This window comes from Bipolaris maydis, assembly GCF_028858645.1.
Source record: "Bipolaris maydis strain C4 unplaced genomic scaffold PSV08scaffold_8, whole genome shotgun sequence".
Classification (NCBI taxonomy): domain Eukaryota; kingdom Fungi; phylum Ascomycota; class Dothideomycetes; order Pleosporales; family Pleosporaceae; genus Bipolaris; species Bipolaris maydis.
The window spans coordinates 1,022,073-1,049,985 of NW_027093864.1; the positions used below are offsets into that span (position 1 = coordinate 1,022,073).

General features: G+C 50.4%; 10 protein-coding genes across 10 annotated transcripts; 5 read left to right on the forward strand and 5 right to left on the reverse strand.

Annotated features, from left to right (window-relative positions):
- The first annotated feature begins 112 nt into the window (after nt 1-112).
- Nucleotides 113-6,022, forward strand: PSV08DRAFT_402431 (phosphatidylinositol 4-kinase). Its single transcript, XM_066093640.1, has 6 exons — nt 113-1,715; nt 1,902-1,975; nt 2,669-2,758; nt 2,831-2,927; nt 2,992-5,663; nt 5,722-6,022. The coding sequence occupies exons 1-6, from the start codon at nt 261-263 to the stop codon at nt 5,759-5,761; spliced, it is 4,428 nt and encodes a 1,475-aa protein (XP_065949025.1). The 5' UTR covers nt 113-260; the 3' UTR covers nt 5,762-6,022.
- A 117-nt stretch (nt 6,023-6,139) lies between these two features.
- Nucleotides 6,140-6,711, reverse strand: PSV08DRAFT_248069 (uncharacterized protein; the record flags this gene model as incomplete). The annotated part of the gene is made up of 2 exons (XM_014223234.1): nt 6,140-6,441; nt 6,555-6,711. The coding sequence occupies 2 exons, from the start codon at nt 6,709-6,711 to the stop codon at nt 6,140-6,142; spliced, it is 459 nt and encodes a 152-aa protein (XP_014078709.1).
- A 372-nt stretch (nt 6,712-7,083) lies between these two features.
- On the reverse strand, nt 7,084-8,410 carry PSV08DRAFT_224626 (Pre-mRNA-splicing factor Cwf15/Cwc15). Its single transcript, XM_014223236.2, has 3 exons — nt 7,922-8,410; nt 7,582-7,870; nt 7,084-7,529 (listed from the first exon to the last, which is right to left on the reverse strand). Exons 1-3 carry the CDS (start codon nt 8,317-8,319, stop codon nt 7,512-7,514), a joined length of 705 nt encoding a protein of 234 aa, XP_014078711.1. The 5' UTR covers nt 8,320-8,410; the 3' UTR covers nt 7,084-7,511.
- Nucleotides 8,411-8,502: 92 nt separating this feature from the next.
- Nucleotides 8,503-9,890, forward strand: PSV08DRAFT_304150 (ribosomal protein S5 domain 2-type protein). Its single transcript, XM_014223237.2, has 3 exons — nt 8,503-8,720; nt 8,769-8,888; nt 8,942-9,890. The coding sequence occupies exons 1-3, from the start codon at nt 8,557-8,559 to the stop codon at nt 9,531-9,533; spliced, it is 876 nt and encodes a 291-aa protein (XP_014078712.1). The 5' UTR covers nt 8,503-8,556; the 3' UTR covers nt 9,534-9,890.
- Nucleotides 9,891-10,146: 256 nt separating this feature from the next.
- Nucleotides 10,147-11,427, forward strand: PSV08DRAFT_304170 (uncharacterized protein). Its single transcript, XM_014223238.2, has 3 exons — nt 10,147-10,418; nt 10,472-10,587; nt 10,651-11,427. Exons 1-3 carry the CDS (start codon nt 10,283-10,285, stop codon nt 11,221-11,223), a joined length of 825 nt encoding a protein of 274 aa, XP_014078713.1. The 5' UTR covers nt 10,147-10,282; the 3' UTR covers nt 11,224-11,427.
- A 1,007-nt stretch (nt 11,428-12,434) lies between these two features.
- On the reverse strand, nt 12,435-14,601 carry PSV08DRAFT_203904 (uncharacterized protein; the record flags this gene model as incomplete). The annotated part of the gene is made up of 3 exons (XM_014223240.2): nt 12,435-13,695; nt 13,783-13,869; nt 13,927-14,601. 3 exons carry the CDS (start codon nt 14,599-14,601, stop codon nt 12,481-12,483), a joined length of 1,977 nt encoding a protein of 658 aa, XP_014078715.1. The 3' UTR covers nt 12,435-12,480.
- Nucleotides 14,602-15,632: 1,031 nt separating this feature from the next.
- Nucleotides 15,633-16,366, forward strand: PSV08DRAFT_304183 (uncharacterized protein). The gene is made up of 2 exons (XM_014223241.2): nt 15,633-15,928; nt 15,982-16,366. The coding sequence occupies exons 1-2, from the start codon at nt 15,803-15,805 to the stop codon at nt 16,339-16,341; spliced, it is 486 nt and encodes a 161-aa protein (XP_014078716.1). The 5' UTR covers nt 15,633-15,802; the 3' UTR covers nt 16,342-16,366.
- Nucleotides 16,367-16,390: 24 nt separating this feature from the next.
- Nucleotides 16,391-17,819, reverse strand: PSV08DRAFT_203907 (autophagocytosis associated protein). Its single transcript, XM_014223242.2, has 3 exons — nt 17,207-17,819; nt 16,662-17,150; nt 16,391-16,613 (listed from the first exon to the last, which is right to left on the reverse strand). The coding sequence occupies exons 1-3, from the start codon at nt 17,728-17,730 to the stop codon at nt 16,571-16,573; spliced, it is 1,056 nt and encodes a 351-aa protein (XP_014078717.1). The 5' UTR covers nt 17,731-17,819; the 3' UTR covers nt 16,391-16,570.
- Nucleotides 17,820-21,935: 4,116 nt separating this feature from the next.
- On the forward strand, nt 21,936-22,342 carry PSV08DRAFT_45453 (uncharacterized protein). The gene is made up of 2 exons (XM_066093967.1): nt 21,936-22,018; nt 22,072-22,342. Exon 2 carries the CDS (start codon nt 22,081-22,083, stop codon nt 22,297-22,299), a length of 219 nt encoding a protein of 72 aa, XP_065949026.1. The 5' UTR covers nt 21,936-22,018; nt 22,072-22,080; the 3' UTR covers nt 22,300-22,342.
- Nucleotides 22,343-22,921: 579 nt separating this feature from the next.
- Nucleotides 22,922-26,708, reverse strand: PSV08DRAFT_203911 (uncharacterized protein; the record flags this gene model as incomplete). The annotated part of the gene is made up of 2 exons (XM_014223243.1): nt 22,922-26,417; nt 26,467-26,708. 2 exons carry the CDS (start codon nt 26,706-26,708, stop codon nt 23,303-23,305), a joined length of 3,357 nt encoding a protein of 1,118 aa, XP_014078718.1. The 3' UTR covers nt 22,922-23,302.
- Nucleotides 26,709-27,913: the final 1,205 nt, after the last annotated feature.

Here is a 27,913-nt window from a genome sequence, read left to right on the forward strand (position 1 = left end):
TTGGTTTTTATCAACGGTCCTGCATGTAGCGGTCGTTCACTTGCACGTGGACCCCGTCCGTGCCGTTAGGCGAAAGCTAAGATCCTTACAACGTCATGGCTTCAAAGTCTCAGTGAAGCAATAGCTTCCGCGTCTACCACCGTCATTTTGGTGCTATCGACACCCGGAATCCGCCATTGCACCGTTGTCGTCTTCCGTCGCAATTCACTCTTCCACTACTGACCATCAATTTGACGTGAAACACAAAAACATAGCCCGTCATGGCATCACAAGCTACAGAAACAACTCCCTTGGTGTCGTCAATGTCGAGCTCAAGTCGAGCAACGCCCCATAAACCTCAGCGCACCGTCACTTTCAATCCGACCGTCCTATCCACAAGCCCCAAACCCTCCTCGCCTCGCTCGCTATCCCACGGCGCGTCCTCTTCGGGTCATGCTGCCACGACCCAAGGCGGGCAGCCAATGCTGTCGACCTTGAACAGCAAGCTGCGGAGGAGAAACAGTTCAGGCGCTCCTGCTCGGATACCTCCTGCGCCGGTGCCCAAGATTGGTCCACAAAGAACGACGAGGACTGCACAGAAACTGAAGCTCCTCCCCGATCCAGCTGCCGATGAAGCCGAAGACGAGGAGAGTGGACGCGACGTATATGTGCAATACACGCGCATCAAAGATCCCACTGCAAGAAGAGATGCTGCCAGGCTTGGAAAAGCAGATAGAGAACGGCTACCCAGAGTGACGGCATATTGCACTGCTGCTTCCTACAAACTTGACGAGATGATGCGATTTTTGAAGGGAAAGCAGAAGACAAGAGGCGCTTTGCCCAAGCGTTTTGACGAGTGCATATACTCGCCGTACAGCTACGGTTCAACGAAAGGTCCAGAGGAGATTAGCAGTACTGCGGTATTGGGCGACTATCCAGAGGAAAGACCGAGGAGGTTCTCAGACAGCGCGATTGAAGTGGAACACGAAAATGAGCGGAGAAGACAGGACATTATCGACCTACACGACGGTTGTGATGCACCTGATATTACCAACGAGCAAGCCGTGAGCCAAAGACGTCCATCCATCACCCATGCCGATTCCGACCCCCCAATGGACACACCGGACTTCGATACGCGCGTACATACACCAGAAGTCTTTCTTTTCGAATACGGAACTGTTGTCTTATGGGGCATGACGCTCCAGGAAGAGAAGAAATTCCTCAAGGAGATTGCAAAGTTCGAGGTGGACAAGCTCGGCAAGGATGAGATTGAGACAGAGGAATTCAATTTCTACTACACACGCGAATACCAGGCCCGGATATACAACGATTTCATCAGTCTGCGCGACAAGAAGAACTACATGATCAAGCTCGCCATCAGCCACGGGCTGTCTCAGAGTGTCAAAACGTCGCTATTCGAAGACTTGGTGGACAACACGATTGACGAAACCAAGGACATCCCAGCCGAGATTGCGAGCTCGGGAAAGATCAACCTCAACAAGAAACAGATCAATATGCAGATAGGAGAGCTGTTCATCCTCCGCATTAGTATACATTTGCAAGGCTCTGTTCTCGATGCGCCGGAGCTCATGTGGGCAGAGCCACAACTGGACCCGGTCTACCAGGCGGTGAGAAGCTATTTGGAAATGGATCAGCGCGTCAGTCTCTTGACCGAAAGGCTGAACGTCATTGGTGATCTGCTTGCTGTACTGAAGGATCAGCTGACTGTAACTCATGTAAGTTGGGCGGCAAAAGCCCATGTCTTGGAGACCAGCTTGGCTAACGAGGAACACAGGGTGAACTACTCGAGTGGATTGTAATTATTCTGATTTTCGCCGAAGTTCTCGTTGCCGCCATCAACATTTTTGTTGACCTGCATGCTGCGGACTAAGTTATTGGCATTACTTTTCTTTTTCCCACAGTATATGATAGTCGGCTTGCGGCTCTGCATAACGGGCGTCCGGGGCACAGTTGAACGGGTCTATGGTACGGCGCTGTAAGTGGTTGGCGTCGAATATATGTTTTAGCTAGCTGTTTAAGCAGATGTCAATAGGGTGGTTTGGGGGGGCTTTATTTTCTTCTTCCTTTCTTTCTCTTTTTTGTTATGATAGCAGCTGTTTGGGCCAATGGAATAATGTTTCGTCATGGTTTTAGTGGTGATTTGGCTGAGAGTAGCTGGTTTGACGAGGACGAGGTTAACGTCGTCGCTACTCGCTGTACGGAACACGTTTTCCAATGCGAGACGAGACTGGCGAGTGCTCTCTTGTAGAAACGCGCTGCCATGGAGGAGAAACGTGGGTAGCATTAGCAAGTGGCACAGCAATGCATGCTTACTTGCTTAGGCGGCGCTGATTTTGCTACAGTAGTTTAATCTAATCGACTAGGGCGGCGGAGCAGGACGTCTCCGCCCGCTGAACCCTGTCCGGCGCCCCATCTTTCCACATGAGACCCTTTTGAGCATTTCACCGCATGCCGTCGCCCTCCATCCATACAGTGCCCCAATGAGCCGTCCCAGATGAGTTGGAATCTGCTAGAGCGCTTTATAGAATCTGAGCACTTCAACCAAGATCCGAGCCTCGCAGTAGCATACCTTGCGTGAGTGGCCACCTCTCCTCCGAGCGGCCGTCTGCCGCCGATTGCCTCCCCTCTCACTTGCTGTTTACTGACGCATGCATGCGAATGCACACAGCCGGTATGCAGACCACGTCGGAATCCATTATGTGCTCTGTTCCAAGCTGCGCCAGTTCGCCTACGAGGAGCTCGAGTTCTTCCTGCCGCAGTACGTCGCCTGCGCCACACCACTACCCGCCGACGGCATGAACAGCTAGCTTACATACGCGGGGCACCACAGGCTATGTCACCTCCTCATCAGTATCGACAATGAGTCCATGGCCCTCGAGGAGTTCATAATCGATTTATGCGAGGAGTCGGTCAACGGCGCGCTTCTGGTGGGGCTTCCGGATACCGTGTCTTGTTAGTCTGGTGCTTCTTGTGCTAATTCATGCTCTGCAGACCTTTTGGCTCTTCCAGACATATCTCCACGATCTCGCAAGCGCTCCAAATTCAATCGCTTTCAAAACCTGCAGGAGAATTTACAATCGCGTGCAGCGCATCGTCTTTGGCTCCGCCGAGCCCTCGCGGAGAGAGAAGATCAAGGAGAATGTAATGCCCGTCAGCGTCCTATCGAGCCTGGTTCTTGCAAGCATAGCGGCGCCGTTCCTACCAGCTCATGCTGGGCCACTGGCTATTGCGCAGGCGCGGAAGCCGAGACCAGTCGAGGACATCATCTCCGATAACGTGCAGACGGCCAAGGTGGGGAGGAGCAAGACGGTCACAGGAGGATCGCCGAGGACCAAGCAAAAGAGGGCAACTCAGCAACAGCAGCTTTCGGATCCCGAGGACGGACGGACAGGTCGGTCACAGTCGCAGCGCCCCCGCGACCCCAAGGACTTGAGGAAACAGGCAATTCGAGCACCCCCTGCCCAGCGCGCCCCATCAGCCTCACAACGACCGTCGCTATTGTCTGTAACACCTGAAGCCCGCCTTAGCTCGTCCTCGCTACCAGAATTTCGAGATACAGGCTCCTCCTCTCCTCTCCCTACGCCACCGGCAACCGCTGGCCTAGGACCGAGTCCGCTCCATCTTGGTCCTCGCAAACATTCGGCACACCCACCAAGACCTCTATCGCCCACAGCACTGACCCGCGCACAGAAAGTTCGGCTACTGCGATCCAATTATTTCCGGAATGAAACCCAATTCCTGAGCGCTCTTGAGGATATTTCAAATCGTTTAGTCGTCGTGCCGAAGCCTGCACGATTGAGTGCTCTCAGAGCAGAGTTGGCGCTGATAGCCCAAGACTTACCCGCTGAAGTTGATATACCGCTATTATCACCCCCAACCCTGAAAGATGGAATCCCTTCGCAGAGTCAGCACCATCGAATAGTACGAATAAACCCTGCCGAAGCTACCAGTCTCAACAGCGCGGAGCGAGTCCCATATCTGCTCATGGTGGAGGTGCTGGAAGAAGACTTTGATTTTGATCCAGACACGGAACAAAACCAGAAACTCCTCGAAAAGCTTATGCTGGAAAAAGGCACTTCAAGACGGCGGCTCTTTGATATCACCAACGCTGACTATCTTGCATCATACGACCGCACTCCACCAAACGGGTCAGACAGTGTATTCGAGCCTGTTACGGGTGACCTCAGTAGCACCTCATTGATCAAGGACACGGATGAGACAGATATCGCCTCAGGACTAGCACGAGTGACCATGCCTGTTGCGGCAGCCAATAGCAAAGCGACAGCACCCAGATCCTCGAGTGGAGCCAATACCCTATCATCTGTGGCTACCATGTCTACACCACGGACGTCCGATTCGCAGATCAGTAGGTCAGTCAGTCCTGTCCCTAGCAGAAGAATGACAACCCCTGCAAACATGAACCGAACAAGCCAGGCCGTTGACCAGCCCGACTTTTCTGCTCTTGCAACCCACATGCGCACTGCTGCTCAGATGCTAGCACAACTGGAAGCAAGTGGTGCAAAGAGGCCAAAGGGCGAAGTAGCAGCAATCAAAGCCAAGATTATTGCAAGCATGCAAACCCTGGAAGAACAAAATTTCCTCAACGAAGACCAGAGCCCTACTTTTGACTCTATCATGGCAGAAGCAGATCCAGTCGCAATTGCGGGAGAACCGGAAGAAATTGATGAAGCCTTGGTGGTCACGCCCAACTCGGGTGCAGGCGCTGCTCGTATGGAAAACGATCTTAAGACTGGTGGGATGCGACGAAAAGGCGACAGAGACGATCCCAGTGCTGCAACTTTTGGAGAAGAATGGAGTGCAAAGCGAGAGCGTATACGGCGATCCTCGCCATATGGTCATATGAAGAACTGGGACTTGATCAGCGTCATCGTCAAGACCGGCGCGGATCTACGACAGGAGGCATTTGCTTGCCAACTCATTGAAGTTTGCGCCAAGATTTGGGAAGAAGCAGAGGTGCCGGTCTGGACGAAGCGTATGCGCATCCTCGTCACCGGCGAGTCCTGCGGTCTCATAGAAACGATTACGAACGGTGTTTCGCTACACTCCCTCAAGCGAAGCTTGACACTTGCTAGTATAGCAGCAGGCACCAATCCCCGAAAGCGCATCGCAACTCTCAAGGACCATTGGCTTAAGACATTTGGGGAACCCGACTCGGAAGCCTATATTGCAGGCGTAGCAGCCTTTGGTCGCTCCTTAGCGGCATACAGCATCATATGTTACGTACTACAGCTCAAGGATCGCCACAACGGCAACCTTCTCATTGACAACATGGGCCACATCATTCATATTGACTTTGGCTTTATGCTCTCCAACTCACCCGGATCTATGGGCTTCGAAGCGGCGCCTTTCAAATTGACACAAGACTATGTCGACGTCCTGGGTGGGATCGGATCGCCCGCATTTGAAGAGTTCAAGACACTATGCAAGAAGGCGTTTCAGGCGCTTAGGAAAGACGCTGAAAGGCTAATCATGCTGGTTGACCTGATGAGCAAGCAGAGCAGTATGCCATGTTTTGCTGCTGGCGCGGCTAGTGTAACAAACAGTTTGCGGGCAAGGCTTATGCTGCATCTGAGTAAAGAAGAGGCAGAGAGCTTTGTTGAGGAGCTCGTTGCAAAGAGTGTAGGAAGTTACTATACCCGGCTGTAAGTTTATGATAAGTACTATTGTTTGCACAAGGACCGCTGCTAACATGAATTGCAGTTATGATACGTTTCAGTACCGCACGCAAGGCATATACTGAGTTATACACCCGCATCATTTACTTGAGCGAGCTTGTGCACTATTTGGAGATATTTGCGAGGGCATTCGAGCATAAGCATTGCGGTTTCTCGTTCTTCTTCCATCATCTCCTTAATCCTTTCTAGACCTGGTTCGCACACCATGGAGAGAGAGGGGGTTATGCTAAGCTTTTCCTCTTTTGGATAGAAGAAGCAGAGAACGGAGGCTTTGTCATATGCTCAAGAATATATTTTTTTTTCTTCCCAGACGAAGAGCCGATGTGTATATTTGGTAATCTTTCAATGAGATGACGTCTACAATAACAATAACGGTACTCGGAGTACCAAGCCTACCAACATAGTCGTGAAACCTAAACTGAAAAAAAATCACATCGAAAAGACTAATTAGCTTCCATCACCTCCTCCTCCCTTTCCTGCCCAAACCCTTCCTTCTCCCTCATCCCCCTCCCCACCCGCGCCACCTTGTGACTTCCCACCGCCCCTCCTACTTTCTCCACCACCTTACCCAGCATAGAATCCCGCTCTGGTCCCCCCATTTCTCCTGTCTTGTTACCGTACCCTGCCCCGCCCGTTGATCCGCTGCCCAGTGGCGCGGGATTCGAGTATGGAGTGGGAGATAGGTTGGAGCCGAGATGCGTGTCTGAGGTGCTGAACGTAGACGATGTGGAGGATCGTTTGTTGCCTTTTTCATTGCGGGTTTCGGGTCAGTGATAGCTCGTTATAGAAGGGAAGAGAAAAGAGCAAGAGAGTTTGTGTATGTCAAGGAGGAGGTAGATGAAGGGAACGAGTGTGTACCGAATCCCGCACCGCTGGTCGTACCCGACCCGTGTTTTTCGTGCGGATTGTGATAGGGAGTGTTTGAGTCTATGAGGCCGAGGCGCGTGGTGTTGTGCTCTGGCTCGAGGTCTGAGGCGCTGTAGGATGGCGCGGTGCGGTTGCCGTAGCCTGCCATTTGGGAGATGATTATGATTGAAGAGTAGGAATGTAAGGAGGGACACTTTTGGGGGATACGATTATGGGATTTGAGTGGGAAGTTAGATATTGTGTCTAAATTGTTTGGGAGGTGTTAAGTAGGATATATACATATAGATACTGGATAGGTCTTCCGTCCAGAGGTATGCTGATCTCGTTATGCATATGTTCAAGAGATGTGTTCAAGCCTTATGAGGTCATTCTGCTGGGAGATATGTAGATCAGAGGATACAGAAGCATTGTAAGAGGCCGATGAGTGTGAGCTAAGGCATGCTTAGTAGTCTTGTAGGACGCTAGCCTCCTGATTATGTAGATCGGACGAAGGTGGCTGACAAAATGAATCGAATAAGTCTTATCGGCTTCATAATATCTGTCGTGTTGAAGTACTTATATTTATTCGTCGACAATAACATTTCCGGAAGAAATCCGTATCGATACAGAATCCCTTCTTGTAGCAGCATAGTCTGCCCTGAACAGCACGAAGAAAGTTTCTATGACCAGATATACGCATGATTGGATCGGTGCCCAGGAACGATGGGCAGAAGCGATAGATAAAGCCAACATCCGTGAGTGGTAGTCGCAACTGCTGATCGAGATAACGATAAGGGCTCTACAAGATTCCGCTCATCACTGGCTCCCTAATTCCCGCCAAGATCTGGGGTATCCCACGCTCTTCACGCAGTCTGCCTGAATGATTCTAGACCCAGTACGCCAAGACCCATGAACGCCAGCAATGCACGCGAAGTACGATCGAAAACAAACTCGAAAAGCGCAATGACCTCATCGCACGTATTTGGACTGTCGCATTCTGTCAGCAGTGTTGGGTATATCGTGAGTTATAGTTGCTTACCATGAACTTCTTGTGAAAGTCGGACCGTAGCATGTCGTTGATGAACTCCTTCTTTTTGTTCCTGTCCTCTGTACCGCGTGCTTGGTTCTTAAATACGACATCGTCGTCCCATCGGCGTTTCATGGTAAAGTCTTTGGCGTTGAGCAGCGGGTTACCCCGAGCAACATCAATTTCACGTTGCTGTTCCTCTTCGGCAGCTCGTTCGGCCTCCTCCTTGGCTTTAGCTGCAGCACGCTCCTTTCTGATCTTCTCGAGCTCCCTCTGAAGGGCTCCTTCGCCGTCTTCATCGCTGTTACAATGTTAGTTGAGCACTCGATATTCAGGTGCAATATGAACCTACTCATCGTCGCTACTCTCCTCCTCACTACTGCTATCGTCCGCATCTACATCCCTGAACTTTTCAAGTAATTCTATTCGCCGCCGTTTCTGCGCTGCTTCGTCTTCTTCGCCGTCTTCGTCAACTGACACATTGTCAATCTGGCGCTTAGGCGCACTTCCAGGCTCGGCCGTGGCGTCCGGCTCTACGTATGTGCCGTTCTTCTTCGCCGCATAGCGCGCCTCTGCCTCCAAAAGTTCGGCGCGCAAGTCGCGCTTATGCTTGTCGGCATCTCCACCCTGACCTGGTTGTCTATGCTTGAGTGTTGTATGCGCAGGGAGGAGTCGCTGATGATAGGCAGGTCCACGCTGGGCCTCTTTACCGCGTGCGGGATCGAACGTGGGTCTATGGGCGGTCGTCATTGTAGAATCGTGTGATTTGACGGTTTTTGTTTATTGGTTTGTAGGTTTCGGAAGTCTTGCAAATGGTGGGTGGTGATTATAGTGGATGTGCAAAAGATGGCGCATACAGACTCGCGATGATCAAGTCGCGCTAGTAAGGAAGCATCGGCGTTCACTTTTCCCCGCGCCGCATTTTCTATGGTTGTCCAACAACCACTTCAACTCCAATCAACGCCTTATACATTGAAGAGAGGCATTATGCCTCGAGAAGCTGAGATATCGCTCAATGAGCGCGAATTTATCAAACAAGCGCTGCAAGAGCAGATTCGCATCGACCGGCGCGCTTTTGACGCCTTTCGCCCTCTTGAGCTTACTTTTGGCGATGAATATGGCGTCGCCGATGTGCAACTGGGCAAGACCAGGTACATGATTACAATCTAATTTTGTATGCGCAAGCTAATAAAGCTCAGGGTCATTGCTCGCATATCAGTAGACGTAACAACACCACCCCCAGAGCGCAAGTTCGACGGCATCTTCCAAATAGTCACAGAGTTCTCTCCAATGGCATCACCAGCATTCGAAGTTGGCCGGTATGTCTCATTTCACAGCGGCCTGTTCTGCAGCCATTCTAACCCTGTTCTAGCCCCACAGATGCTGAGGTCATCCTCTCGCGCATACTCGAAAAGGCCATTCGTCGCTCCAACGCTCTCGATACTGAATCGCTTTGCATTATTGCCGGCTTGAAATGCTTTGCTCTCCGCGCAGACGTACACATAGTTGATCATGACGGTGGCCTCATCGATGCATCCTGTATTGCCGTCATGGCAGCACTACAGCACTTTAGGAGACCCGATGTCGTAGTCGAAGGCGAGAAAGCGACCATTCTCAGTGTACGCGAACACGAACCGATACCTCTGTCTATTCTTCACCAGCCACTCTGTGTAACATTCTCGTATTTCGAAGGGGAGTTATTTTTGGTGGATGCAAACCTGGCTGAAGAGCAAGTTCGACAAGGAGAAGTGATTATTACCATGAACAAGCACGGAGAGGTTTGTCAGATCGCCAAATATGGAGGGGCCACTATCCACCCGCTGGCCATACTCAATTGCACAAACATCGCGCAACAAAAGGTCAAAGACATAGGCGCGTTCATCCAGAAAAGGCTTGAAGAAGACGCGAAGGAAAGGGATGCAGGAGGGCTGATGGCTGAGCTGAGCGCTGAAAACGCCAGGTGAAGATCTACAAAACAGTTGCATAATACAACGGCCAGAGAGTCTGGCCCAATCGTCTAGCCTGCGATGCTTTCAAATACTGAGATCGCGCGACCGCGAAACTTCGTCCGCCGAGCCATGTGCTCGATCAGGAACATTCCCACGAGAGGACGGGTTGTGGGTCCATCGATGTTGTGGATCGACGGTCCGCCGCATCCCTACACAAAACTACGGGATAACCGACAACCAGATGGCGAATCGCAAACGTTGGTCATAGGTTTCAGGTGCATGGAGCGACTCGGAGCTCCGAAGAGAGGACTAGTTGATGAATACGCATAGACATGTGAAAAGAAAATAGATGTCATCCTCGGCACAGAACCGATGTGAACACGACTTCTAGAACTTGTGGTGTGGTGATGGCGCTGACAAAGCCCGTCGCTTTAGTATCGGGCGAGCCACAACGCCTCGGTCCATGCGAGAAACGATTACTCGCATGTTGTCTCCCCACCACAAATTCCAAATCAATGTTAGATGTAACATGCTTCACAATGCATCGGCCGAGGTGTCACTTGAGTATGCATATAATTCTCGGTCTGGCACTTGCCAGTTCGTGTTCCGCAAGTTCTCGAACCATAATCTTGAGTATTGCGTCATAACCCAAGGACCCTGCATTACGTCTCCCCGAACATCCTGCGCGTCTTTAACAGACCTTTCGACTGTCTTCTGAACCCACTTTCCTTCATTTACGCATTCACAAATTCTCCTGACCCAGCATGACTTCAAAACTAGTACCTTCCGATCCCGCCAGTGTTATGGTGATTCGAGATGTGGTCCCGCGCATAGTGACTACGCTCTCAGTACCGTTTTGGAGATTTGGTCGCGTCAAGATCGGCGGAAGAGGAACCATTGGTATATTTTGTTTTTCCGAGGTATCATGGGTCAGTAACTAACAATAGTTGCAGTGCGCCTTGAATCCGGTGCTCTTGCCGTCTTCTCACCGGTCGCGTTGACCGAAGATGTCAAGCGCAAAGTGTCTGAGATGGGCGAGGTCAAATATATCGCAGCGCTAGACAACGAGGTACGTCTCTTCTCCATTGCCCTAAGAGTTTTGCTTCAGAAAAACCTTACTAAACATCTACAGCACCACATTTTCCTCGGTCCCTGGCACACGGAATATCCCAATGCGCAAGTTATGGGCCCAGAGATGCTACCAGAAAAGCGCGCAAAACAAAACAATGAAAATGTGCCTTTCAGTGTCCTCTTCAGCGCCTCGAAGCCCGTGACTTCCATATCACCTGAATTCGACGCAGAGTTCGACTGGGAGTATGTCCCCTCGCACGTCAACAAAGAACTAGTATTTCACCACCGCCCCACACGCAGTCTCATCCTCGCAGACCTCATGTTCAATCTGCCAGCGACGGAGCAATTCAGCAAGTCGGGTGTCGAACCAAACACAGGAATTCTAAGCAAGATCTTCAATACGTTGCAGAGCACAAAGGGTGATGCGAAGTGGCAGCAGCGCACCATTTGGTATGGAACTAGTGCAAAAGACCGCAATGGCTTCTCGAAGAGTATGGAGAAGATTGACAAGTGGGAGTTCGAAAGGATTATTCCGTGCCATGGAGATGTCATTGAGGGAGAAGGCAAAGGTATCTTCGAGAAGGTTATGAGGTGGCATTTGGATGCTGCGAAGGGGCAGGGCAAGACTTCTTAAACAGTGTGATGCTGCAGGGAGAAAAGGCGTTTGAAGGCGTGAAAGCGAGTTTTGAGGCGGTAGGCGGGAGGGTTTAGGTGATACCCCAGTTGTTAAGAGACGGCAGGGTTTTTCTTCTGTTTCTCAATCTTAAAAACGTTTGTCTCGTTCACATGTAGTTGACAGCAAAGGATAATGCAAACCATGCTATGTGTTGTTCTCTTCATGTTCTCTCTGATCCTTCGTCCATCTCGATATCCTCTTCAAAATTCCTTCTCCGCACATTTCGCCCATCATACCCCCTACTTGCTCTATCGCTCCCCCAACCCCAAATAGCCATCACACCAGCCAGCGTGTATGGATTTCTCTTGAACCTCTCTTGTGATGCCGGAACCATGACTGGCAAAGGAACCGAAATATCCACCTCTTTCCAATCCTGCACATCCCCTAGGTCCTTCGACACAACAAGCTCACCACATCGTGAAATCTCCAGTGGTAAAACTGGATCCTCCATAACACCGAACCCATCTCCCTCCCCACTCTTCACCCCCAGCCTAACCTCCTCTTTCTCCTCAAACTGCCCATCCACCTCTTCCCCATCAAACCCCCAATACATCCATATCTCCCTCATATACCACAGCACCCCCACTCCCACCCCCAGCGTACCACAAAACGGTGAACAAATAAGCAAAAAGCCCGATACATATAAAAAAATTTCACTCCGCCACTCCCTATCATGCTCAAGCTTGTACTCTGTTTTCCGAGCGTGCGCACTGAACCAGGGTGAAAAATGCATCAGGGATTTCTCGACGAGTGCTACGGCGAGAGTGGCTTGGGTCAGGAGGAGGGCGGTGCATGTAATGCCGATACGGTGTTTTATGATTGGTTGCAGGATGGGGAGGGTGTGTAGAGCGGCGCGGTGGTGTTGGTAGTGCGAAAGTGCGCGGGTGTAGAGGGGGAAGGGGTGGAGGAGGGCGAGGGATAAACGCCAGGTTAGGAGGATAGGGAGGGTGGACATGTAGAGGAGGAGGCCGGTGAGGAGGTGGAGTAATTTTAAGGGGATGGAGATGAATGTGTGAGGGGTCATGGTAGAAATGACTTGGAGAGTTGGAGAGTTGGGGCTCCGACGTATGGCGCTGGAGTGATACTTGAACGATCATCTTCTAATCCTCGAGTGGTAATACGAGGGGTTTTGTGTGAAGACGCTTATTGAAGGTGTTAATAGTGAATAGAGTGACAAAGTAGTCATTACACCAACATGTGTTGTTAACAATTTTTTCAATATGTGACTCTATACTCAGGTGGTATATACTCTAAGCCCAGTCCTTTGAACACTGCCTTTTCTGCATCTTCAGGAGTCCCTTCAACACCGTCTGGCCCTTCAATCATGATAGCTTCACCATTAGCTCGACTGCGAATGCCGCTGCTGTCGAATTTCCAGCCCTTCACATGTTTTGCATACCGCCGCAAATCCCGCTGAAATGTCGTGCCACCGCTCCAGCCCATGACTGCACAGCCTACAGTTCGCCAAGGTGCAACAATGATGTCCACTCGACGATGAATAGCTGGGTTCTTCGCTCGTGGATTTCGCTCGAGGTCTCCTTCGCGAGTTGGCCAAGCAGGATCCTGCCACACTACGAGTGCTTTATCAAGAGTGTCGAATCCTACTCCAGCTCCTTTTGCAGAACGAAAGGGCAAAGTGTGCTGCCCGCGCTTCGTGTTTGCCAAGCTCATCGTCAAGGTATGAGTGATCCACTGAGCATCTTCCAATGACTCGACAATTTCCTGAACCAATCCCGCTGTACTTTCCAGTTCAGGGTGCGATACGATTATATCCACATCACCAGAAACTGATTTGCCGCGTCTATAGCCACCGACTATGGTGATACTAATGTGTTCGTCCCGGAGTTTTACCGCATGATCTCGAACAACAGCGGCTATGTGTTCGACTTCAGCACGCGGAATCGGTTCTTGAAACTCTTCGTAGTACTTGATGCCAATCTGCTGGACTCGGTCAAGGTCATTCCAGCCATGTTCAATGATGTCGTCCAACTCCGTCCAGTGGTTGTCGTAGTAGAAATGTCGCGCCGTCTTTGCCCCAACACCCCATATATCATAGAACGAACGCAGAACCTTCATTGCCTCATCGTTCTCGCAGTCCTCAACTTCCTTGATTTTACCGGTATTCTTCCATTCAACGAAAAGAACCGCAGTTTTCTCGTCACACCCTGGTAATTGCGCAATCTCACGTGGGTGGCTGAGCTTGTATGGATAGGCAGCAATGGCTGCAATAATGGTGGAGTACGCACGTACGCCTATCTCATCTTCGATAAGAATCCGATTAGTCCTAATCTTCTTGAGTTGGTCGAGGAAATCCTCATTCGGCCCGTTAGCGGGTGTGAAGCGCTGGCATGCATACTTGACGCCTTTCTTCACCCATTCGGGTGGTGGCGGTATATCACTATCTTCGCCTTCATACTCGCTCGTCGTTTGCTGAAGCAGAAGCGCCGTCTGTGATGCAAAGGAGTGGGGCGAAGGCTGTGAAGGCGCTAAATTCTTGTTACCAAAGCGCCAGGACACTTGATTACCAAACTGGGGAGACTTGTGTGTAGTCTTGCTTGTCATTGTAGGTGCATCCAACTTTGCTCGATCTAGTATGTTTTGTGACTGACGTGGCCCTGTGGGTTTGAGTGTCTGAGATGAAGGTGGCTCTTTTGGCGCTACTGAAAAGATATCCTTGATGGATTTGGTGCTGCTTGGTTTTGGCCGTTGCTGCACCTTTCCCTGATACATCAAGTTGCCGCCTAGAGGAACGAGGTGTCCTGCGGTTGTACAAGCCTCTATCCAGTTCAAGTTGACAACCCAAACAATGTCAATGTCTGAACCGTTGTCGACGATCGTTGGAAAGGGCATTTCATCCTCAGCATGCAATGTCGGAGACCGTGGAAAACTTGAATCCTGGATCGGCGCTTCGTCTGCAGTGTCGGACGTCTCTTCTGATCCTTTCTTTGCAGCATAATCCTCTTGACTAGCCGAGATAGTTACAAACGGTGACTCCAGGACTCTTTGTTTTTTGTTCGGTGTTCCTATTTTTACAGGACTAGCACGTCGTTTCGGCGTTACAAATTCTTCAGCGATTAGGTGCCTCGAGCGCAACTCAAACGCAGCTCTTCCCTTAGTGCCCACCTTACCTAGGAGTATTTTTGCCCTCGACATGTCCGTAGTAAGCGACGCATTGTACAGACGCAAAGTTTCTTTGAGCGATTTTTCTTCATCCTGGTTCAAGCGTGTTTTCAGTATAGCTATCGGCGGAAGTTTACCAAAATCAAGGCCTGCCATAGGTGTTTCTGATGTCTGAGATAACGAGTCTGCGCGTGCCGTCTGAGCATGGCGGTCCATACCGGATAATATCGTGTTGGTGAGATAAGTTCCAGTCAGGGTAGTCAAGGTGTATCTAGAAAGCGCATCCTGTATCTTCTCCAAGTAGAATGCCTGAATGCGCGAGTAGTCATTGTTCTGAGGCGCCGGTCTCCATACGATGAAATCAAAAGCTCAATTGTATCTATCACAAAACTCCAGTGAATGGCGTTCGCAACGTCACACGGGCCTGGATGACGTTTGTGTGAGGCGGGGAGGTTGGGGGCTGACAGGAGGCCCTTGGCAGGTTTGCATTGTTTCGACATACAATGCTCAGGCACTGGTGTCTGTGCGCCCCGAATCTGTTTGCCGCTAGCCTTCCCGCGTTGACGCGCAATCAGCTACGACGTCTTGTTTCACCCCTGCGTCTTTCGAGACTGAACCCACAATCCTCCAAGCCTATCCCTCGGTCTAATACGTATACAGCAGCCTCATTGTCCACAGATGGCTGAGCCGCCGTGATGGTGTTTGTTCAATTCTTCCAGTCGATATATTGCTCGAGTGGTCAGCATCGTCATGAGTATGGTACCGTGTAGATGCCTGCAATCTATCAGTCCAAGCCGCCTCAACTTCAGCCATTAGGGTTCTTGCTGCTAAATGGGAGAAGGCATCTTCGCATGATGACGGCGGCGTTTAGCATCATGCCACGGCTGGCCCGGTTGAATCGCGCCACCTCCAGTGGACGGCCCCAGGGCAAACGCTGCAAGGGCACCGAACGCGGGCGCGAATCGCCTCGTTTGTTTCTTCCACGCCACCAATCTTTGCCGTCTAGCGCGCGGACCTCTGTTTCGGAATAATAACGGCACCACGTCAATTCTGGAAGGCCTTGTAGCTGCGCCCTTTGGTGCGTATATAGCATGCAAGCCCGTAAGGATTAAGGTTTGGGCATTCTGATACACCCTAAGCGTACCGCTCTTCACTAGCTACCCCGGCCTGTCCGTGGACCGATATATACAAGTGGGTATCGCCTCGGGCTCCATCTGTTCATTCTTCAACCCTTGCCTTTCTTTTTGTGGTTGAACTACATATTTGTTCTATCCTTCTTCTACATTCTTTTCGCTACTTTTGAAAAGAGCGCTGGTGTCTTCGTGTGTATCCATACCACACCCACTTCGCTTTGACAGCCACCAAAAGTTGATTGAATTCGTACTATCAACGCCAGCAACCCCTTCTTTCCTTCACCATGCGCTCTTACATCTTCATTGCCCTCGCGGCCCTCTTCGCACTTGCTTGTGCAGTACCAATCACACCATCAGCACCTCGACTTCAAAAACGGGCTGAGCAATACCGACTACAGGGGCTGGCAGAGGCATGTCTTTGGGATTATCCCATCTGACCGAACTCATAAACTAACTTGAACAGTTTCAAATTGCTGAGCGCCTTTCATCTTCGGCGTCGTCATTTGGCGTTGATCCTTGGCGGGCCCGCCTCAACAAGAAGTTGCACGCACTTCTGGACGCTCCACCAACAGATGAAGAGGGAAAGATTACCTTCGAGGAGGAGGCGGAAGACTTCTCTGGCGATATTGCACCTGGTACTCTGGAAGCGCCCTCAGCTCTTCCCAAGGCCCTGAAGGAAGCCAGTATGTATGACAGGCTATGTGCGATGTTCCACCGCGCAGAAAGCAGTTTTGGGTATGAGGGCAAGGAATTGGAGCTGCGTCGACCGGAAGGAGTCCAAAACTGGAAGCAGTCTTTTGGAAGTTTCCGCCGTCACCATTAGAATCAATTACTTGATCATTTCTACTTCATCAGGTGATCAGACATGCAGTGATGACAATACTTGAAATGCTTATTTTTCCAAAAGAGAAAAGTAAATGGCGATTGATATTCTGGTATCCCGATCAGATCCGTGTCTATTGCTACGCCCGCTCATCAGTTTACCCACCCTATAATTATCAAGATGATACCATTTAACGCCGAGTCATGTCCCAAAGAAAGACGGTCAACAATCAAACGCCCATAGTGAAGTCATGCTCTATGCCTGGTGTGACACTGTTGTATGTTAGCATGGCCCTTTGATAATGGGACAGATCAACTTACCTAGCCATGAACTTGAGGAAGACAACTAGATACTGATCCACGCGGATAGCCACTTCTTCGTCATCGCCCTCGCTCAGCACCTCCCAATCGTCCTTGGCTTCCTCACCATCCTTGCCCTTGGCTTGCTCGGTTAACTTCAGTAACCGTGTGTCATCAACCAAGGCTTCCATGCCACTATCGAGCTTGCTAACGTCTTTGCCAGCCTTGAGCTTGGCGAGTCGCAGCTTCAAGGCAGCATCAGCGCGGTCGAGAAGCACCTTCATGACAGATGCGTGTTTGCAGGGATGCACCGAGGCCGTCTTGAGAGGGTTCTCGAAGAAAGGAAAGTCCTCGATTGTGACGGTCTTGTCCTTGTAGTCTCCGACAATATCCTCCATCATCTCTTGGGGTTTTAGTGGAACAGAGGTGGAGCCATAGCCCGAGAGATATAACCGCGGTGTCCGGTAGTGTGCTGAGTATGTGATGTAGAGCGTGTATGTGCGCAGAGGACTGTAGAGAGTGTCAGTGTGTCTCGATATCTTCAAGCGCAGGGCGTGTGGGCTTACGCTTGCGTGTTTGACTCGGCTTGTGGGTCCCTTATGATGGCCTCGTCGTCATCCTCAATGTCCTCCATGTCTGGGATCTCATCGTCGTCCTCTGCCGCGCCCAGGTTGCCGCTCTCGTCAACTGTCCGCACATCGCGGACCTTGGCCTCTTGGCTAGCTGCCATGCCGCCAGTGCGCAGCCAGCCGTCGTCATCGGTTGCGCCTTCTTCGGCTGTGAAGCCGTCCCTGACTATGGTTTCATCTTGGCCAGCTTCTCCAGCAAAGTTGTCGTCGAGACGGCGGTGGCAGGGTACGCCGCGCGTTACCAAGAACTGCTTGCCCTCAGGCAGGTATGAGACGCGTTTCGAAGGCGATGACGCATCCGCCCACTGCCACGAAGGGAACTTGAAGACGAGAAAGTCGCCAGCAAGCACAAACTCCTCGGGCGTGATCTGACCCGTCTCACGGAAAGTCGATGTGTGGCTGATGGCGGCGGTGCGCTCGCGGAAAGTGTCGATGTACGACCTGACAAAGTTGTAGGCCATGGCGATGTCGAGGCGAGGCGAGGCGGTGCGGGTGGTACAAAACTCTGGTGGTTGAGATGCAGTTGTCTGGCGCGGTGTGTGTATGTAGTACCTCCAGCGTGCCTTGGAGGGGTGGCGGGGTTAATGGCCGATGGTGCCTGTTGTGGGCCCTGACACCAGCCCGTCACCCCTCCCACTCACCTGCTTCCCTTCTTCCACCCCCACTCGTCACAAGACACGATCCAGCACCGTCACGTACCATGCCCTGTCACGCTTTTCTTTTGCATGATGGTGACGCAACTCTGCTTCGGCCCTGCCAAGCGTCCATGTCCGCTTCCTTATCTCGCTGCAAGCTTTCTCCACTGAACATTCCGTCCAGTTACACCTCCAGCAGCGCTCGCATAAGCAGGCACATGTACTCTGTTCGTGGCTGCAGACGTTCATGCAACCTCGCTTGAGTCGAAGTGGCATGCGTCGCACAGCGAGCCCTATCGTCGCACCCGGTTTGTGTGGTTGCACACTCTTACACTGTTTGGAAATAACCGCGTCCCTGTCAAAGTTGCGCCTAATCTGGACTTTGTGGCTGCTTTGTAGTCTTTCCTATCCTTCGGCTTCATTTTGAGAGCGTCAGTGTCACTGCATGTCTCGGTTTCAACAAGCTCCACGTTCAGCCCGTCTCGAATCTACCAAACAACGCTTTTATTTGGCTGTCCTGGAGCAGCTGACTTGGATAAACGTGTTGACTTTACAGAGTACATGTAAACTCTTTCCGTGATTTGGCCCTATTTGGAAAAAGATCGCCATTTGAAGATTCACAGAGCAAATACACCATTACCAGTAGGCTGCTCATCTTCTGCGCAGTCATTTCCTGTTCCGGTACTATTTGCATCTGTCGCACCGAGGATCCTCCCTAGTATCATTGGTGTTCAAGATATGCCAGAGGCGGCACAACTTCGCAACAGGTCTGACCGTCACCTGTTGCCGTCATTGACGCAGCTTTGAGCCAGGTTTGCAGTGCCATTTCAGGAAATGACAGATTTAGCCATGACATCGTTTCTCAACTAGGTGTATGCAGTGACCTGAGCACGAAGACAAGGTTGTAGAATGACAACATTCTGTACAGATATTGACAAAAAACAGCTTTAACGGCGTTATCTACCCAGAGATTATTGAACGGAAACTTACAGAAAATCGGTCGTGACACTAACGGCTCATCCAGGATCTCCTCTTCTAACAATGCTCCTCATCACCAGCAAAGTCACATGGCATATTTGAGGACCTATACGACCATGAACGTATGGAATACATGCAGACTGTCAACATCCCGAGTCCCAAAGATTTGTCTTTTCGGCGCATCATATCCACTTCGGGAAACCTCACAGTCTCTAACATCATGACGTGTATATTCTGCTGGCGTGTTCTGCGACTCAAGCCTGAGTTCAACTGCTGGGACATCTGAGAAAGGTATGGTACTAAGGCACAGACTGTCAACCATGCACCTCATCTCTTTTCCGGATATATCACCGGGTGAGATAGGGCTTATTCGCAGGTTTCGTCGAGATATTGAAAGGGATGCGGTATCGTTTACATGCGCCTATTCGGGAATGCACTCTCTGAAATGTTGACAAGTCCGAGCTACGTACAACCTAATACCTTCCTGCCGAATCACTGTGATGCTCGTACAGACGATGCCCCATGTGACCAACTTACCAATTTCCATTATACTCGGGGGGTTAAGGTACACAGCGTCATGTCAAAGACTTGACAGCAGTCACAGTCTCGCTAGCCCAGCACTTGTAACCAGAACAACCAATTTCGGACTAATACAACACGAATGCGAAGTCATGACAATCCACTGGCCTTGCATCATGCCAGGTTGACACCCCAACGCCAACTGTGTTTATAAAATTTTGTGCAGGATAGCTTCCGTGTACATGAAAACCTAGTAGGTCGAACATACCCAATCAACTGCACGACTATATACATACAGCCACTCTACAGAACTAACTCATCTTAACCGTTATCCTCTGCATACTTGCAAACTACTACTACGTATTTAGCTATCCACTACCCACTCCTCATGGCAGACGATCTAAACACGACAGCCAACGGGGCTCAACCACGATGTGGAGGATATACGGTGGTAAATGGGTAGGTGTAGGGTAGGGTAGGGTTGCCAAGGCCTGGGTAGGTGTCGGTGTAGGGTCTTATATAAGCAGCAACCCAACCCTACACCGACACCGACCCAAGGCCCGTGCGACCCTACCCTACCCTACCCTACACAACATAGGTGTAGGGGGGTACCCATTTACCAGCGTAAGACTGTTTACCCCAATGCCACTCTAGTGACTCTCTACCTGTGCCTGTTACTACCTAAACACTTCACATCTGCCACTTATCTGACACAAATCTATTACTCCTATCTAAACCTATCCTTGATTAAAAACCCCTCACAGTCTGACAAGTACTAACCCTATATAGTTTAGATATCTAGCCTCTAGATAGAGGACTATATTAATAGGGGCTACTTAGCTTGCTATTGCCCGGCTCGATAACTTCTGCCCGTTTAAGGCTGTTTAGGTTTGTAACTAGTGGCCAATCGGCTCTACTTTGAACACTTTTACTGTCTACTTAGTACGCGTAACGCCGCGACAACAACGTTCTATATAGACTGCTCGTAAAGGTAGAATAAGTCTTGCTATCGCGTCTTATTATAATAATCTAAAATAATCTATTTATACTCTTGCAAAAGTAGCCCAGCTTCAGGAGCAGGTGCGCTATCTTCAACAGCGACTACACCGGTAGTTAGAGAGCCCAACAAGTATTGCAATACGACAGCTCGCGAAAAGCGCTCATTTTGGTGGGGTTCTCAGCTTACTGATCTGCCCAGCTTACTGATCGGACACGTTAGTGTCGGTCTTTCGTTAAGACCAATCTAAGACGAAGCGCACGATATAAAGACAGTTAACTGCTGGCTCTCTTATATCTATGCTTGACTTCTACTACAATTCTCTAATTCCTTCTACTACCAATTTTCTACTAGACAAAACCTACCTAGACCTTATCTATTAAACTATTAACGACGATGCAATATTTTCACGCGTTTATATTAGCTGCCACTTTGTTCACAGTCTCTACTCTTGGACAATGTCTCTCCCCAATCCAAGACAACTATATAGTAAGAAATCTAAATATACTATTATATATATAATATGTCTAATATAAACATATAGACATGTAGCTCTGACCTGTACAACGTTGTTTGTACTTTAACTTATTATCTAGTAGTTAGTGTATAACTATAACTGTAGTCTCTAATGCTTTTACAGATCGAATGCAATGGATATCACGGAACAACAATTCAAGCTTGTGGGAGTCTAGGATATTGTTGTATCACATCTGGAGGTATTTTTACTTGTTGTCCAGTGATTCAGTAACGACTGAGCTACCGTTACGACCAATATCTAAACTAGGTCCGAACTAGTTTCTATTAAGCTTAGTAAGAACTAGGATATAAAACCCACCGCCTATGATAGCTTATCTGGTAGTTTTTCGATATCCTTTCGTATAAGGCCTATAGGTGTTGAATCAAATCTTGGATTACTTGTGTCCCACGCACTCCCATATGCCTCTGAAGTGACCCTACGTCCGAAACAGATCCGATTCATCTTGCCTGCGCCGTTACAGTATCCCTTTATCTATTCCTAAAATTTATTAGCGTAGCTATACGCTAAGCTAAAAAAAAAAGTAGTTACTATATTTTCTAAAATAATTCTAAAAAGCTAAGGTCTGTCTCTCCGTGTAGAAAAACTATATGTGCCGAAAACGACTAATTGGATCGTAAGGATTATGGACTTCCCTCTAAACGTTGCACTCTAATTGGTTGTTTTCGGCACATAGGGTTTTTTGGGATGTAGGGACGGACCTTATATTATATTAATTTTATTTAGTGGATTATGTGTCTGCTCTCTTATTTGTGGAAATTCTCTAGGCGTCACGTGTGCTGTAAGACGTTCGTGCAGCCACAGGAATTATACATAGAAACAGACAAAGGGGTACTCGGCCAACTGAGGGATTTATTAGATATTAACGGATAAATTCTGGTAACTTTAAGGTTTGGGTGAGATTTTAGGTATCCGGCCAGTCCGTGTGAACAGCGAGTCCGTGACTAGATATTAGAGTATATATATCTGATCTATCGCCTTGTAGATGAAAATAAACGCTTTAAATCATCTTAGTCAATCGATTCTATTCAAGTTTATTCAACTTCTACTAAATCCAACTTGCACTTTACCAAAATCGCTTTTAAGTAAGCTAACTATATTATTTCTTAAGCAATTTAAGAGGATCTAACAGAACTAGACTGTCCAAATGCAGCTAAACCCAATCTTTGCTGTACTTGCTATAGCCCTAGGAGCTATGGCTGATTGGACCTGTGATTATCAAGGAGTTGACATTAGTGGAAACAATGGACAATACTCATGTTGTGCACCGGGTGATAGCGGATGCGAAATTACCTTCAACGCAAGGCCATTAAAAAATGAAGAGAGTGGATGTTCTTCAAAGTTAATCAGTTGTTATGTAACATAGTTTAGAGAATAAGAAGATACGACATCGTTTAGCAAAAGACCAGTACACTTTACTATAAATAAACACTCTTAAGTTTAGCTTTCTTTTATAATATAATACATTCAAATTGAGAAGAGTTTAAATACTAAAAATATAGAAAATTCAAATCAATTCTGTTCATTAACTTACTTTCTTCAAGTAATTCCAGTTCTCACAAATAGCTACTGCCTGTACTATAGTAATATAATAAATTTAACTAAGGCTGTCCATCGCGCGAGATATATCTTAGTGACTATCTACTGCGATATTACCTTTGCCTCTCGTCTCTGTGTCCGGCGGATGGAGGTAGAGTCTTTGTATCGTGTGTATGTGGAAGTGATAAAGAAACGCGTTCAATTTGCTTGCTGCTGAGATGTCTGACTTGTTTGAATCTGTCTCTTTGTACATACATGTGTATCTTAAACGCTTTTCTGAAGTGATTGTATTTTTAACTCCACCTACCATGGTCGTACATGCATAGCTCGACATCATTGCACACGCATGTCGCGCGAAGGATAAACACAAAGACAAGGAAACTAGTAACGACAGAGGGACCAACGATGCATCAGTATGAATGTCACAATCACGTAAAAGAAGCCAGAAATTTTTGTGAACATAGGTAGTGGACATAACAGAATTCGTTGCATAATACAAAAAAAAAAGAGACCCTTCCCCAACCAACACCAAGCAAAAGCCATATGACCAAAGTAGACATAAAAGGGTGAGTTCAGACCAAGAAACATGGACAAGTATCGTGTTATGTCGGTCGCGTCGTCTGTTTTTTCTTTCAATATGCTTGCCAGCAGATACATAAGTGCACAGATCCGAATCATATACAGGAAGATGGTACTGCATTCCCCCCAATTTGCAACACCACAGAATCTAAAGAAAAGAAATAGGGCATGGGGGCTTTGGTATCCTACACCACACCCCTCCAAAACCCCCTTTCCAAAAAACCAAGACATTTCGTCTCTTCAACAAGATTTTAACGGCGGATGCTCGTCGCAGGGGATGCATTTCTGCTTACTCTCCCACGTCGCTGGTTACCACCAGGAGCCTGCTGGTGCTGAGGTGGCGCGTACATGCCGTATGGCGGATACATGCCCGGCATACCTTGGCCGGCGAGGTTAGCCGGTTGCATCATCGGTGATCCGTTGAAGCTGCCCGGGCCTGCAACAGGTGAGGCGTTGCGGTAAGCATCCATACCAGGAGCTGGCGGTTGGAAGCCGTTCATCTGAGGATAGAACTGACCCTGCCGGGCCAAGAGCTGCTGGTATTGCATTTGCTGTTGGTTGTTCATGCCCGGCATGTTTGGCATGTACCCGCCCATTGGGAACTGCTCAAAGCCGTTTGAATCCATGCTTGTTGTGCGCTGGAGTGCGACGGGATCATAGCCAGGGGGAGGAGCCTGGTAGAAGTTGCCGGCGTTGGGTGCTCCAGAAGCGACACTGTCCTTGGACGCGGGTCGAGTTGCGGAATGGTCACGTGGACCAGGTCCGCCGCGGGTAGAAAGGCCGACCTCGTCCATGAGGCGCTTATAGCCTTGTTGTGGCTGTGCCTTGATACGCAGGAGCACATTGCGTACGTTTTGCACAACATCGGCGCGGATTTGCTCATCAAAGAAGGGCGTGGTAAGTACCTTGAAGATCAAGGTAGCGCCGCAGTTCTGATCAGCCAAGATGTTTTCCAGCACCTGGTCGTTTGGCGAGAAGAAGAGTGCTTGGAGAATGGTATCGCGAGCCTCTGGCTCATTGCGCTGGTTGATAATCTTCAGAACAGTGAGGTATGCGACTTTGTGGGTGCAGAGGTGGACAATGTGTGGCACCAGACGAGGAGCCAAAACTGTACGTCTCCTTGGGAAAGTGCAAGTGTCGAGGAACCAGGTCAAGAGGAGAGCTCCGTTGGCGTTGGTTGCCAATTGGACACTGTGGAGAGCAATCGCAGCAGCCACCATTCGCTGTTGGTCCTTTGTAGCGTAATGGCTCTCCAAGCAAGCCCTCATGGCGCGAGCACCGAATCGGCCCTGCGCCAAGTTCCAAAGTCTACCGAGCATGACCTCAAAGATGAAGTCGTTAAATTGCTGGTACTTAAGGCATCCCTGCATAACATAGTTGCCAAACTGATCAAGGAAGAGTGCCATGGCGTAGGGTCGAACAGCATCGACAACCATCTTCTGCATCGTTTCAGACTTGGAGACATCGATGATCTTCTGTGCAGCCCAAGTTCCGTTCTTGTGCACACCAATCTTGGCTAGATGAGGAGCAATCTCACGAAGCATAGCTTCCTTGGTGGGTTCTTCACAGAACTCAAACAGCTTTTGCACGACAGTGTTTCCAAGGTAGTCAGAAGACAGCTCAGCAATCTCAGGAAGCATTGCCATGGCAATGTTCTCAATATCTTCCTTGGAGCAGGAACCATTGTCAATGCGCTTGCGAATCTCGCGCAATCTGGGGGCATCATGGATGCGGGTGTGGCTTGGCTCCTCAACCGATGGGATCTCGTCGACATAGTTGTTGAACTGAACAGCCTTCTCAACCTTGGCAGAGATGCTCGTTTGCTCGTCGTCGGTAGCGCCCAAATCTTTCACAATTTGAATAATGTCGTTACGGATATCGCTGAGCTCCGGAGTAGTCAATGGTACGTTTGCAGGAACGGTACTCAACTTGGCTGCAGATGCAGAGCCAGCCGCACCTTCAGTCTGGGCCTTGGAGAGAGGATCTGGGCTTGGAGAGGGGAAGAGACCGTTGTGACCGGGGGTTGCTGCCGCACTTGGAATCTTAGCATAGCCAATGCGCACGGGACCAGCACCGGGGAAGATTTCCTTTCCGTTCAAAGTGGACTTGGCCTGGACGGCGCTCTCGAGGTTTTCGTAGTTGACGAAACCGCAGTTCTTGTGGGTGAGAACGCGTGTAGATTCGATATTACCATACTGAGCAAAGATGACCTGTAGCGATGAGACGGTGGTTGAAGAAGGAATGTTGCCGAGCCACAGGGATCGAGTGGGTCCTTCCAAAGTTCCGTCGTCTCCCAAGTTGGAACCTGGCAAATGTAGCTTCTTGACAGCCTCTGTGAGGTTGTACTCGGCATCCTCTGTCATGTCACCAGAGCCCATACCGTTGTCAAAACGGCCCATGGCAGGCAAGTAAGGACGCATTGCGCCTCGCGAGGGGGCGTCAAGCACACCGGCGGTGCGAGCTCTTGGGCGTGCATTGGAAGCAATGTTGGCAAATGCCTGAACCTCGAGGTTGTGCTGGCGGACAGCTTCATGGATGAGCAGTGCGTTTGCTTCAGCAGGAGTCATGGCGCCACTGTAGCCGCCATACTGATCCTCCTCGTCCTCGGCGTACTTTTCCTTTGCATTGACAGAGTAAGAGCGGAAGCGGTTTGCGCTGTTGGTATTGTGGCTGTTTGCATTCCGCTGGCTTTCCAGCAAAAGCTCAATGTCTGAGGGAGCCAGAGTAGCTCGTGCAGGCTGAGGGGTATCGACCAAGCCAAGATAGTCCAGAGTCTTGACATCCGTGTCTGCAAGTGAGTCACGAGAGAAGGAGGACACTGGGGAGCCCGGTCCATTGGAAGGCACCGAAGCAATGCTTTGGAGCGTGCTGCTGCGGTCGCGGCTGTTTGACCATCCATTGGAAAAGATGGGATTACCGAAAGGAGACACAGAGGGCTGGAGGTAGCCCGGTCGCTGAGGCATTGAGCCCGCACGAAGGCGTGAGAGCAATGCGGACTTGGCTGCAGCATTTGTAGATCCAAGAGCGTTGAAGCTCGAAGTATCGGTGGGTGTACCCGGGCCAGGCTTGAAGGGGCTGGTGGAGGGAGTCGGTCGCGAGCTCTTTGGGAGGAGTGACGAGGCGGACATGAGGCCCGGCGGCGCAGCAGAAGGCGAGAAGCGCGAAGGAAGCGTGCCAGCACGGGCACGGCGACCCGTGGGCGCAGCCGAAACCGTCTCTGGCGCAGAATTGTTGAAGTCGGGGAAGCTCAAGTTCTCGCTGTTGGGAGACTCTGGGATAGTCTCGCGCAATGGAGTCGAATTACCACTGGTAGGAGGGCCCCACATCTGGGGATTCAAGCCTTCTTGCGCTTGGATCTCACGTGCACTGTGACTGCGTTAGCTCGAGTCGTGCCTTGTTTCAAGATGCGACAAACCGTTTGGAAAATAGTCTACCGCCATATTCGTGCGATGGGGAGCCTGCGCCCAGCCTGGTGCTGGCGGCTGCAGCGCCCAATGGGTTCGAGGGGTTTCCAGAGAAGCGGAGGGAGCCGCTGTTGGGAGGCTCTACGGGGGACGTGTTACCGGTCGAGGAAGAGCCCGAGAGCGGGGGCTGGGGCAACTGGGGAATGTAGTTGAGGTTGATGTGGTGGTCGGGGCGGTTGGTGGGAGGCGCCATTATGGATTACAGACCCGGTTGTAACGGCAATAATCTAATGCGGGAAAAGGCGGTCGTGATGACTCGGTTACCAAAAGCCAGGGTAATTGTTTTCAAAAAGAAAAACGCAGGTTGGTGCCGGCCAAAGGAATGTGAGGCAGAGAGATTAGGATGCAGCAGAGGCTCGGCTCGGCTCAGGGCAAGCGTGTGCAGTGTGGGTAGGGCGGTGCCGAGGGGCTGAGGCAACGACGGCGAATGGATCCAGTCCGGATAGTGGGCGATTGCCGGCAATGGCTAGAGTAAACTCGCGATGCTTCAATTCGGCGCCGAGTATAGGCCGGATTCGGGCGACGTTGCAGTGGGGGGCCAACGCTGACAAGACGAGTGCGGAGGAGCGAGCTGAACTAGGCGGGAGCGCAGGGCGTGCCGAAGAGCAGCTGGGGCGTTTATGTACAGAGGCAGTGGAGCCGTCGACTAAAAGAGACGGCGGGGCGTCGAGAAGGAGTGACGGGCGAGAGCGGCAGTGCGCAGTCGAGGGACGGTCGCGGGCCTCTGTGTGTGGGGAGAGGGGTGGGATTATGGGGAGTGGAACTGTACAGCAGGCGGGCGGAATAGACAGATCACCGGAGTGCCTGGAGAACAGAAGTAATAGGGATTAAGCAGAAGGCCGACTAAGCATTCGAGCTCATGGAGAATGGCCAATGTAGCTAGAGAGCGCTAAAGGGCGTCGAGGAGGAGGGGGGAAGGAGAGAGAGGGATGAGCAATGGGATGATGATGCGCGGTGGGAGGGTTTGGGTGAGGTTTCGCTTGATAGAAATGGGGAGCCAGGCTAGGAAGAGGAAGACGAGCGGTCTAGCTTGATTGGGCGTGGGCTGCCAGAGCAGGCACGTTACAGGTTGCGGCCACGATGCGGGCGGCCGGCCGGCTGCGGTGCTGGTGCTGTACTGGTGCTGCTGGGCGTGTTTACATGGACGAGCGTGGGAGAGATTGATTAGATGGATGGATGGGGGTGGTTGTGTTGCTTCTGATGCTGCTCTCTCGAGTGCTACTTGTTGTAGTAGTACGCCTAGGCGGACTCGTCCTCGTACTCTACAGCGCACCGTACGCCTGCATACTACCGACCACACAGGCCTACCAAGACTACCTCTGCTCCGTACTCGTGCTGCTGCTGCTGCGGCTGCGACTATCACTGCACGCCTGCAGCTTGTTGCTTTTGGACAGATTT